At 39.4% G+C, this 13,129-nt stretch overlaps 1 protein-coding gene and 2 pseudogenes across 3 annotated transcripts; 1 reads left to right on the top strand and 2 right to left on the bottom strand.

Moving 5' to 3' along the window:
- Positions 1 to 3,698: 3,698 nt before the first annotated feature.
- On the bottom strand, positions 3,699 to 7,851 carry LOC311106679 (gap junction alpha-1 protein-like). The gene is made up of 2 exons (XM_084149073.1): positions 7,743 to 7,851; positions 3,699 to 5,582 (listed from the first exon to the last, which is right to left on the bottom strand). Exon 2 carries the CDS (start codon positions 5,567 to 5,569, stop codon positions 4,418 to 4,420), a length of 1,152 nt encoding a protein of 383 aa, XP_084005199.1. The 5' UTR covers positions 5,570 to 5,582; positions 7,743 to 7,851; the 3' UTR covers positions 3,699 to 4,417.
- A 1,875-nt stretch (positions 7,852 to 9,726) lies between these two features.
- Positions 9,727 to 10,511, bottom strand: LOC311106814 (gap junction Cx32.2 protein-like; annotated as a pseudogene). The gene has a single exon. The product of its transcript is annotated as a gap junction Cx32.2 protein-like (transcript).
- A 1,437-nt stretch (positions 10,512 to 11,948) lies between these two features.
- Positions 11,949 to 12,649, top strand: LOC311106813 (gap junction Cx32.2 protein-like; annotated as a pseudogene). Its single transcript has one exon. The product of its transcript is annotated as a gap junction Cx32.2 protein-like (transcript).
- The last annotated feature ends 480 nt before the right edge of the window (positions 12,650 to 13,129 follow it).

Below are 13,129 nucleotides of genomic sequence, written 5' to 3'. Positions count from 1 at the left end.
TCCGTCTAGCAGTGGAAAAATTATAAGAAAATGTATTCAGTATGAATCCAATTTGTAACCACAAAGAAAGCTGAGACCCTTTGAGATCTGCTACTCTTGCCATTTAAAATTGGAAGCATCCTATTGTTTTCCTTTCCTTATGCTTATATAAACAGTCAGGAGTTTGTAGACAGCTCAGAAAACATGACTGAGCATAATATCCGCACTCACTGTGGATCTTCCTATTAAAGAAGATCTGAGGTTACAGTACACAGGCAGCACATACACTGACTGTAGTTTCCACTGAAACATATGAGATCTCCCACATTTTCTCACATACATGTGGAATGGCTGGGATTATCCAGGCTGGATTTATACTCTCCGCGCTCGGTTTGAGTCTGATGAAAGACCTGCTTGAAGGGATGAAACACGATGTTCTGTTTCACCTATAATCCCTGCCGCTGCCAGCTAGCAGCAGGTGGGATATTTCCATGCAGTGATTTTGCCAGAGCTGCATGTCAAAGTTTATTAGCTGACCCAGTAATTGTGACTATAAAGTAAATAGGGTCAAGTCTGTGTTGTGTCCACAGCTTTGTCCTAACAAGACATGGGAAACTGAAAGGCATGTAAAAAAATAAAAAAAATAAAAACAATACAGCAATTAGGTCCAAGTAGTGGTGCTAATGGTCTGGCTATAGACTCCATAGGCCAGTTCAAAAACGAATGCACTTTGCAGAGAGAGAGATGAATGATATATAGTCAGGTCCATAATTATTGGCACCCTTGATAAAGAGGAGCAAAAAATACAGTATAATTTGTTTTTATACAAATACTGAGCTGTATTGTATGCAGAAGAAAATGGGGAAATTATATTATGTTATAGTAATAAAATTGCTCAGAGAAAGAGATTTTGTTGAACAAATAATCATACAAAATCTTAAAAAGATTGGGTTTTTTATATGGATATGACCTCCTGGCAGAGGCAACCAGGTTTTTGGCAAAAAAAAAAGTAAATGATGCCCTTGACCTTAACAAGGGCCCCATGACCATTGGAAGCAAAATTGCCCCACAACATCAAAAATTCACCACCATATTTTACCATAGGTATGAGGTACTTTTCTGCATATGCGTCTGTTTTTCAACGCCAAATCACCACTGGTGTGTGTGGCCAAAGAGCTCTATTTTCATGTCATCTGATCATAACACTGGTTCCGATCTAAGTGGTGGATTTGAAAAACAGAAGCATTTGCAGAAAAGTACCTCATACTTATGGTAAAAAATGGTGGTGGATCTTTGAGGTTATGGGACTATTTTGCTTGCAATATGCAATATAGCTCAGTATTTGTATTATATATTGTATACAGTCTTTTTTGCTCATCTTTATCAAAAGGTGCCAATAATTATGGGCCTGACTGTATCTACCATATACAGTAAATAGTTTATCTCAATTTTGATGTGTTGTGCTACCCATTTATCTGTAGTTTTGCAAGCTGTCTTTCCTTTAGAGGACAAGGGAATGGCTAATCTGTCAAAGATGCTTAATAAAACTATTTTCTACCCCACTGACATGATTAAAGGAATAAATAACTTCTAAAAGCTTATTTTGTGACGTGAAATATTACGTGAGGTCTACACCAGGCACCAGCCGTTTCTACTAGCTCTGGGATTACGTCATGATTTTTAGTGAAGGTTAGCAGCTTTACCATGTATTGGTAGCACCACCCTGGCCTTGTGGTCTGAACGGCTGTACAGGCGGTGGAAATGTAACTCAGACATTGAGGTTTACAGTAGTCTGTGAAGAAAATAAAGCTTGAAGTGCTGTAAAGCTGTCCTCATTTGAATCCTTGTTGTCTAAAAATACGCAATGAAACATGCATAAACACTGTAAAACGTAGTCTTTCTAACCTGAACACTGCACCAAGTGCAGTTACAATCCCAGGACTTTATTTGACATTTATCAAGTATCCATGTGGTTAGTATCTGCATCAGAGTCAGAAGTTGTAGTTGTTTTCCATCACCTTCTGAATGCTTTACAATGTACTAGGACTACTGTTTGAAATGTAAAAATGCTGTGATTTAGTTTTGCTAATTTAGTTTTGCGTTTGTACTGTTTCTGCCATTAGTACTCAACAGCAATGTATTTGCTTTTAAACAGAGAATACAGATTGTTGAAACACGTTTAAGATAACTTTATCTTAATTGAGTAAACTGCTGCTCTGTTACTTTTCAAACTCTGGCCACAGTTCTTAATTGCTATCTACTGTTATGTAAATACGTTATGTAATAAATATTTTTCTTTTAAATGGTGTGTTTCAACTGTTTTTGTGTCTTCCAGTGTCATCTTGTTTAAAAGCCCTAATAAAAACTCATTGTTAAATTAAAAATGTAGATTAATTAGCATTGGATCAAAGTAGAGCTTTTCTTGTTTGGCTCCAGCCACGTGGTCTACAGACTGGGTCCAAACATGTGGTTTTATTTAGCTTTGTGGAAAGGTTAAATAGGAAACTTGGATAACACAAAAAGCGCTGAGTCTTTTCATATTATGAAGTTTTCAAAGTCTCCAAGGCATTTTCACTACATATACTATATAGCACTTATTGTTCTCTCAATATCCACAAGCAGGGGATCATATATGATACTTTTTGGGGGGGTTGTTACCTATGAAAGAAGAAAGGCAATACTGTAGTCTCAACACATGACAAATGTATCTTTTGACCATAATATTGATCTATTTTTAAGGCACTTCTGGTGGCCCAATGAGTCTGGACTAAAGACACAGACTGAATCAAGAAGAGGAAAGGCAAAATGAGGTGCATATGATGACAAACTTGTAAAGAAAGAAAAAATCTTTATTGGTTAAAATAGCCTTTCACATATATAATTAATGAGCTTTTATTCTTGCTATCATGCACTTACACACTGTACAACAGTGGATTTCCATGGAATGGCATTATCTGACCACATTATCAAACAAATGTACACCGAACTTTGTCTTGTACTCTGAATGGAGGCCCTTTGCTTTAGCCTTTCAAGATCATTGAAACCAGCGGTCACAAAAAAGCACTGTCTGAATGTATGTACTGTAGTGATTTCTGCCTGGTGTGTTGTAAAATAAATTAGTAACATGCATATCAGAAAACACTTGCCACTTTTTTGCATCATATTACACCGTAGTCAAGATCTCAGTGCAAACACCATTGTAGCTGAATAACCCATGAAACTCTCTGTTTAAGTACCGAAATACTATGATGCAAAATTGGGAGAGAGAAAAACACAGAAAACATGAAAATGTCCAATTGAAAGTGTTTGGTAGCTGTGGAGCTACATTGGCATATAACTTTTAATATATTTGACTAAATATTAGTCCAGCTCTATAAGCAGTCTTCTAAAAACTCACATTTGTGAAACAGTTAGCTTGATTTACAGTACTAAAATCTATCTCTCAAGCAGCAATGATTACATTGAGTAAAATGTCACTCCAAAGGTAAAACACAAATAATCATTATACTGCCCTCCTCTACCATCCAACAGGAAAGAAAATAAAAAGCAGACGTACACTTTAAAATGAGAAAAAAATAAATGCTTTCTTTCAAAGATGCTTCGAAACCCAAATGTAACAATAAAAACTGTCGCTCTGTATTTCTCTTACAGCAGCTTGAGTCCACAATCTGAAAGAAACCTCTTTCCCACAAATATCAAATAAAACAACCAACACCACATAAATTCAAAGTTTATCAGGAAATGACAGTCCACGATAATAAAAGCAACCTCTTATTTGTTGAGAAAACTGTATTGCTGAATTTTTATTATTATCAATAAATATGCAGTTGGGTGTAGTGACTTAATATATCATTTATATGGATATGACCTTGGATAGTAGTACATTTGTATCTAGTGGTGGATGTCTTGCATACTTTTACTAATAAATAAATATTAATTCATGAAACTTAGCATCCTTCTTACAATCCTGTTTTACAAGACAGACTTGGAAGTCATACAGAAGATGAGTGTGACGGAGACTTACAAGCCAAATGTTTTCAAACTACTTGCAAAGCATGGAAAAAGACACATTGCTATTATATTGAAGTGCAATCTTTCTAAATGGAATGTCATTGTGTGTGGCCATATAATGAAACCTACAGGTAAAAACATGATAACTAACACTTTGCCAAGGCATATTCTTCTAAAGTGAAACGTGGGCACAGTTATCAGAACAGGGAAACATGTTCTTCGCCCACTAGTTGTTTTTGTTGTTAAAGCTTGTTAGCGCCACTACTTTCAAAGTCATCAATAAATGTATAGTACCTCCAACAGTGTAAGTATTTTAATGTCTCTTTATTGACTCGCTAGTTAAGACAGTGAATGGGCTATGCCCCGCCCCCCTTGTACTCTCTGTTCTCTGGCACCAAGGCCACCGACAGGGGGGGCTGGGGAGGGGCTAGACATCTAGATCGTCTGGCCTTGGCCGACTGCTCATGCGACTGCTGGCTCGACTGCAGGGCCTGGGATCCATCAGGGCCAACGGCTGCAGCTCGTGCCCCGGGGTCAGTTTCTTACTCTCCTGGGTGTCGTCAGGGAAGTCAAAGGCCTGTGCATGGGAGTTGGAGATGGTGCTGCCATTATGGCCCAGGCGGTTCTGCTCCGTGCTGTAGTTGGCCCAGTTTTGCTCGTTGGCTTGCTTGTTGTAGTTGCGAACGGAGTTGGTTCTCTCCCCAGTGGCCAGCTTGTACCCCGGGGGTGACATTGGGGACAGGGGAGCAGTGGGAGAGGAACAGCCATTATAGTAGGCATACTTAGTGGTGGACAGATCCTTGGGAGTGTGGCTTAATGTCCCCGTGCCAGGGTAGTGGACGGGCGGTTGTTTCCCCTTCACACGGTCTTTGATCCTCTTGAATGTCACGTAGAATAGCTCAATAACATTCAGAACCAAGGAGACCAGAGAGACCACCAGCATAAAGATAATGAAGACGGTTTTCTCAGTGGGCCTGGAGAGGAAACAATCCACTCTGTGGGGGCAGGGGGACCTCTCACAGGTGTAGACAGCAGCCAAGCTGAAGCCATAAATGTACCACTGTATGACCAGGAAGCCCACCTCAAAGATGGACTTGAAAAAAATGCTGACGATGTAGGTTCTCAAGAGGGCTCCCTTCATCTTAACCTTTCCATGCTCTTCCAGCCCATGCTTGAGCTTTTTTAACTCAATCTTCTTCAGAGGTACGTCCACGTCGCCTCCATCGTTCTGGATGTTTTTCAGCCCTTCCTCTTTGCGGTTAATCTTCTGCTCTATTCTCAACAGGTAGAAGACATGGGCAAGGTAGAGAAGAGTCGGTGTCGAGACAAAGATAATCTGTAGCACCCAGAACCTTACATGTGATATAGGAAAGGATTTGTCGTAACACACGTTCTCACAACCAGGTTGCTGGGTGTTGCACTTGAAGGCGGACTGCTCGTCCCCCCAGGCAGACTCCACAGCTGTCCCCAGCACCAGGATCCTGAAGATGAAGAGGACAGAGAGCCACACCTTCCCTCCAGCCGTGGAGTAAGCCTGAACCTTGTCCAGGAGCCTCCCCAAAGCACTCCAGTCACCCATGATGGAGTTTTAGCTGCAATTAGACAGAAAATAATGAAGATATTGTAAGTGTTCATTAAATGCAATAACTTTTTTTTTTAAACATTCCTATATACAGTAAACATGTTTACAGTATATATCACTATATCTCAAGTTACATTTGTGAATCGAATCAAACACATCTCAATGTTTGAGGAAAAAGTGTAATGACTAGGAATCGTGTGATGGCTGTAGTGACGCACAGAACAAATGCAATTGCTGGAAAAGGCTGAACAAGACCAATGTCAACTACTACCTTGCATTATGCTTAATGAATCTTCAATCCAGAGAGTGAATTTGAAGGCTATTGTCTTCCTATTGAAAGTGATGAGAGGAGAATCACATTGTGTGGTCCTACCAGTGTTGATGGCACTTCTTAAAATACTGAGTAAGTGAATAGTGTAATGGTAGATGATAGGGTCCAGGTTGGTGAAACACAAGCGCAAACATTTGTTTCCCCTTCATCGGCTGGGTATGAAAACGTGCACCTGTTCCTCATCAAACCATTGTTTGTTAACAACTGTAATAAACATGAAAGAACGTAGAAATAAGAGATGCCGACCAAATTAAAAGATGTCAAATAGCGTGTATGAAAGCATTTGTCAATGTTAAATTGTATTGTACTGTGTAATTTAAGGAATGCTATGCAAATACCCCCCAGTCTCAAAGAAATGTCATGCAGTGTTAGACACAGTTACTGTTCTTCACATAACACATGAAGCTGAGATAATAACTATACGATCTTCATAATAGATATATCATTTTTATCCTCATTAACTATCATCCTCAGTAAATATCATTCCCAAAAGCTGGTAGAAACTCTACCTATACAGCCTATGAAGGTAAAGGACACCGCACTAAGGCACGATACTGTAGCTCTCTGCTCTCAGTTCAAGCCTCAGACTGGGGAGTGTCTGGAACACGCTCTCTCTGAGCCTCTGAGTCTACAACACAGGGCCCCCGTTCATTGTAGGCTTATTAGTGACCTGCCTAGCTCCGCTACAAAGACCCAATTCTCACAGATAATAAACTCACACTGCATGTCATATGGGAATCAAGTTTGTAAACATGAATACCATCTGAATAAAGATTCTGAATAATGCCAGTAAACCAATAATGTCCCTGCAATGAGTGCACAATAAACAAACTTGGATCAGTAGAAGCCATCTGTTGGAGGGTGTACCAACAGCATGGCTTCACTTAGCTAATAATATACTGCATAGGCTACTGTACAAGAGGACCGCAGTATAGTGGAAAATAACCAAGGACTGCTTCTTACTCAACAATGATGGTACCATGATAAAAACCTTTAAAATAAAATTAATTGACAAATAGTTGCATCAATTTCACTGGGTCATTTATAGGCCTATTTAATATCACAGAACCGTTTGGAAACTTGAAGAAAAAAAACGTCTATGTAGACAATGCTGATCTAGAGTAAGAAACCCACTGATGCCATCATCCCCCTGAGAGCTCTGATCTTGTAATGATGTTATTACAACAATGAAAGTAGAAGTTGGGTGAATCACACAATTTATAAGGTTGTAAGCACATCAGCTCAACTTCAAGATTTCTTTACATTGGAAGAGGATTTAAACTGTGCTCTCCAGATGCAAAGAAGACCTTTAAAAATCTGAGTAGCCCAATTTGATCATATTTCATGAAGTATTTCTATAAAGCTAAAGATAAATATCAATGAAACATATCAATATGCTTGGTTACGATTTAGTTTGTTCTAAAACAAATCAATCCCCAGGTCACAACTTATAAACAGTTCAGTTAAAGTCCTCTATAAAGCTTGTAATAATTATTCATCACATGCTGCTTTGAGTCATTTGCCTCAGATTACTCGTTTATCTTAAAAGCACTAGTCACACCAAATTGGAAAAATAAAACAGCAAAAGAAACAGATGGATCATTTAAACTTTTCCTTGGTAAACCCAGAAAAAATAAAACGTTTTATAAAGGATATATTATGGACCATACTATAGCGGATAGCCTATAGAAATACAATGCGTCTGGATTGGCACAGTGTGTCTGGATTCTGAGCGCAAGTTAGTTTCTCCGCATAACTTCTGCCAGTGATAAATATATATAAATACGAATTTTTACTTCTTCAGGTCAATAATGGCTGTTGATATAGCGCAAAGCTTACCTGGAAAGTTATTGAGAAGTCAGAAGAGAGCCCTTAAGGACTTTCTCCGTCACTTCTTGAAAACAGTCACCGCTTTCTTGAAATCCAAGTTTGGGACCACGGAGAAACTGAGACTGACTTGTCAAACTTTCCTTGCTTATAACAGTCCACATACGGGCCGGGGGGAGAGAAAAAAAATAAACGATGGAGAGAAAAGTTTGGAGTCACCTGACCCCTACGTCAAGACTTAGACATCCTTACGCTCGGTTTCTGTACTTTTCTTCTACTGAAATGTAATTGTGTAATAGAAAAATGAACGTGGTTTTTTTTATAACAAAGATTAATACCACCTTTTTCAGAGCAGTATGAATTGTAAACTTTACCAAGATCAAGTCTACAGCCTATACTAAAGCGTTCTGTATTAGGTCATGTGGGCAAACCTGTAAACCAGTAACCTAGTTGTGGAGTAGGCTATGTTTTAATTGGTTAAGATAATTAATATTCATCGCATGTAGATCAAAGCCCACAGATAGTTGCTAAACATGTTTGATAATCATGTGTTCAACTGTTCTTATCTGTAATGACCAGTGGTGGAACAAGTATTCAATTGTCATACTTGAGTAAAAGTAAAGATACCTTAATAGAAAATGACTCAAGTAAAAGTGAAAGTCACCCAATAAAATACTAATTGAGGAAAATTCTAAAAGTATTTGGTTTTAAATATACTTAAGTATCAAAAGTAAATGGAATTGCTCAAATGTACTTAAGTATCAAAAGTAAAAGTATATATAGTATATCATTTCAAATTCCTTATGTTAAACAAACCAGATGGCACAATTTTACAAACTAAGCATTTGTGTTTAATGAGTCTGCCAGATCAGAGGCAGTAGGGATGACCAGGGATGTTCTCTTGATAAGTGTGTGAATTGGAGCATTTTTCCTGTCAAAATGTAACAAGTACTTTTGGGTGTCAGGGAAATGTATGGAGTAAAAAGTACATTATTTTCTTTAGGAATGTAGTGAAGTAAAAGTAAAAGTTGTCAAAAATATTAATAGTAAAATAAAGTACAGATACCCCAATAAACTACTTAAGTAGTACTTTAAAGTAGTTTTACTTAAGTACTTTACACCACTGGTAATGACACGGACCAAAAGTGTCAAACATTAATCAAGATGAGAGTAATTAATCAAGAAGTCTAACGATTTGTTGTTGCACTGATAATATGGAACTTTGACATCAAAGGTAACTTCTGTTGCATGTGTTTATGTACATAGATCTAGAGCTATAGATAAGACTATAGCCTATACTGCAGATCAGCCGTGCTGTTCACATGATCTCAATCACCAAGTTTATGCTTCCATCTAGTGTATGCTCTGGGAATGTGCGGCTGTGAGGTGTTTTTCAAATTTCCTTTCACAGTCCTTTTTTATTTTCAACAGAGCATACAAAGCCTGCCAAACATTTGTCATCGCAGTGTCAGCATAGAAACAAACTGTAATATGAACAACATTCAGTTACAAGGTAGGCTAATGCAAATTATTTAACAAACACATACTCAATACACTGGAATGTAACTTTACACTTTTTATATTACTTGTAGGCCACCCATTACATTACATTTTAGTCATTTAGCAGACACTCTTATCCAGAGCGACTTACAGTTAGTGCATACATTATTTTTGTATTTTTCATACTGGCCCCCCGTGGGAATCAAACCCACAACCCTGGCGTTGCAAACGCCATGCTCTACCAACTGAGCTACATCCCTGCCGGCCATTCCCTCCCCTACCCTGGACGACGCTGGGCCAATTGTGCGCCGCCCTATGGGTCTCCCGTTCGCAGAGCCTGGATTCAAACCAGGATCTCTAGTGGCACAGCTAGCACTGCGATGCAGTGCCTTAGACTACTGCGCCACTCGGGACAGTATGTCACCTCACAGAGCAGAATATAATCAAGTGAAATCTATTGGAAGCCTAACAAGTGTTTTTCTCTTCCTCCAACAGTTCAGCTTCCCTCTGGACTCTGTGAAGGGGTGGGTGAGCGATCTTTATGTTCATCCAGGTTACCTTGCCATGCTGATGCTGGATTGTAGAGGGTGGCTGGGTTCTCAGCTGAGTTAAAATGCAGTGGGTACTGTTTCTTGGCTCCACATTTTGCTCTGGTGCAAATCAAATAAAACACCTCGATCACATTCAAAAGCAGAGACACACAGGCCACAACAAGCATGAAGATTATGAAAATGGTCTTCTCCGTAGGACGGGACAAGTTTGGAACAGGGCTCTTGTTAACATTGGAAGAAGGATTTCATGACAAACCCGTATAAGTAGTACTGTCCCACAATAAAAGTGAGGTCTAACACTATCTTAAAGAGCAACTGGGTCATGTAGCTACGCAGCAGTATTCCCTTGATCATCTGTGTATTTGGGCCTCTTCAACATGCCATTGTCAACTTGGCTCTGCAGTGCCTCCCTCATCTTGACCTCCTGGTGGATGACATGCATGGCATGGCCCAGGTACAGAAGAGTTGGAGTGGAGACTAATATGATCTGCATGACCCAGAAACGGATGTGTGAGATGGGGAAGGCCCAGTCATTGCACACATTCTCACACCCAGGTTCTTCGTTGTTGCAGTAGAAATCAGACTGTTTGTCGCCCCACACACTGTCTGCTGCAGCACCCAGAACCATAATCCTGAAGATAAACAGGACACTCATCCATATCTTCCCAATGGGCGTTGAGTGGGACTGCACCTTGTCCAGTAACTTAGAAAGATATGACCAGTCCCCCATTGCGGCTGATTATCTATGGAATAAGAAAAGGAGAAGTGAAATTAAATTTCATTCAGGAATCCCTTCATAGAGAAATAGTGTAATCATACCAAGATTATACGTTAACTTTGATAGTAGCCTAGTGAGCTGTCAAACAGACTGGAGAAGTACATTTGTTTCACAGCACTATTTTTAAATTAAGTTAAAACCATTTCTAATCCAAATCTATGATATATACTGTATATTTCTATTGATATCTACATTTACATGAGATACTGTATTATCCTCAATTTGTACAAACATAACCAGATTTGCAATTTACTCACCATTTTTGTTGCTCAGATGAGAAATTCCTTTTCATCTACAAGCCGGAGGCGAGCATTAATGTTTGTGCACATGGGATGAGGATATTGAAAGACTTTAATGGTAGGCCATTCTTATAAACCTGATGGGTTTGGTCAGCCTGACTCACAGTCATACTGCGTGCTTGTGGTCACACTTCTACACCAATCAGACTTTACCTATGAATTTGATCCATGCAACAATTTTATCACTTCACGAAGATGTCTCTCTTCCTCGAAAAGTGGATGAACTTTGACACTTTACCCTCACCTCATGTTAACGTCAGCACAAAGAAGATCTAAACATGTGAGATCCAAACACACTGTGGAGTTATTAAACCCTCTCTGACTGTATTGTCTGCAGAAAGTGAGTGATTCTTACCGGATGTTTGTCTTATCTGAATGTTTGTGTCAGTACTTGAAATGATTGTACACAGCTGAGCTCCTCCATGAGAAAACACATCTGTTGATGTTAGGCATCTTTGAAAAGTCAAAAAGGAAAGATCAACGCAAACATAGCGAAGAATCTGTGAAATGCGGTGGTTCAGTTTTTATGTACAGTACAGTTGCCTACTCGCTATACAGTAGGTAGGTACCAAATACCATGGATCGTGTTTGATAACATCCGTGAATCGACCATTACCTTTTGCATTTACATTTGATTACTTCACAGGGATGAGGCATTGGGTGTTGACTGACCAATTATGAAATATTTGGTTGAATTAGCAGTTCTGAGGAAGATCATGAGTTCCGCCTTCCTTGGTTTAAACATTTGTGAAGAGGAATGAAAGTCGTGCAGGGTGTCAGCGAGTATGGGGGTGGACGGTGTTGACATCATAATGATACAAGCTGTAAGAGGAGAGAATCCAATTAATCAAGAGAGAATTCAGTAGAAAATAACTGGTGTGAGGAGACTGTGCTCACCTCTGAGGTAAGAAAGCTGCTTTGGTATATTTAACAGTTATATTCAGCAAGTACTGTATCCTTTAGCTTACGCTGCAGCAATTTCTTTTACATAGAACATTGGCTGACTACTTTTCTTACCTGTGTAATAACACCATTATTATCATGTTTTCTTTTTTTATCTTCTCTTTGACCATTTAGCCACACTTGAATCATGGGGGACTGGTCCTTTCTTGCCTCCCTGTTAGACAAAGTACAATCCCACTCTATGGTTGTTGGGAATGTTTGACTGAAGGTCCTGTTTGTGTTTAGACTGCTGGTGCTGGTGGCAGGGATCGACAAAGTATGGGGAGATGAACAATCCTATCTGGTCTGTAAAACACTTTCACCGGGCTGTAAGAGTTTGTGCTAAGACCGGGCTTTCCCCATCTCCCACATCTGCTTCATGGTCCTTCAGATCATCTTCATCTCCACCACAACTCGGGTCTACCTGGCTCGCGTCCTGCACGTCATCCGCATGGAGAACAAACTAAGACACCAACAATCAAAAGGAAATAATGGAATTGTGAAATCACCCTGAAATACTCTAATGACAAGGGGAAAGTTCACATAAAGGGGACCTTGCTTGTCAGTAACATGTCCAATGTGTTTTTTAAGATTCTATTTGAGGTTGGATTCATAGTGGGTCAGTATTACCTGTATGGCTTTGTGTTGCCCAAAAATATTAAATACGCTGGATATCCATGTAAGGGAGACCGTGTGGAGTGATTCATATCACGGCACACTGAGAAGGCTATCTTTATCATCCTCATGCATGTAATGGTTTGTGTCTCTTTGCTCCTCAATGTGGTCGAGATGTTCTACCTGATTGGATCAAAGGTTAGGCAGGGGTGTAGCAGACCTTCATTAGCTTAGATGCACTTAATGACAAACACAGACAGTTTGATAAAGATGCATTTTGCTGATTGTCCAGTTGAATCACTGTCTATCTTCTTAATTTGTTTTCTCATGTATAGATCCATGCTGATGAAAGCCATACAGTGTAGACCTCACAATAATAACAAGAGATCCCAAATACAATAGAGTGCTCTCTGACTCTGTTGTGTAACACTAATTGAATGTATTGCATAGATATTTCATTTCTGTTACACCCTTTTACCAGCATGGGGTGTGGCGTATGCAGTAAAAACTGGGATGTTCTAATACATGATAAGAAATTGCTGAGTTGTGACATAAATATCTCATATGTCTAGGAATGTTAGAGGAGATTAGATGCATAGGCTATCGACAACTGGGTTGAGGGCGGCAGGTAGCCTAGTGGTTAAGAGCGTTGGGCCAGTAACCAAAAGGTTGCTGGTTTGAATCACTTAGTCGACTATGTGAAAAATCTGTCTG

Source organism: Coregonus lavaretus (assembly GCF_964263955.1).
Source record: "Coregonus lavaretus genome assembly, chromosome: 31".
Classification (NCBI taxonomy): Eukaryota; Metazoa; Chordata; class Actinopteri; order Salmoniformes; family Salmonidae; genus Coregonus; species Coregonus lavaretus.
The sequence above is the reverse complement of the archived record's forward strand: the minus strand, read 5'-3'. Positions and strand labels throughout refer to the sequence as shown.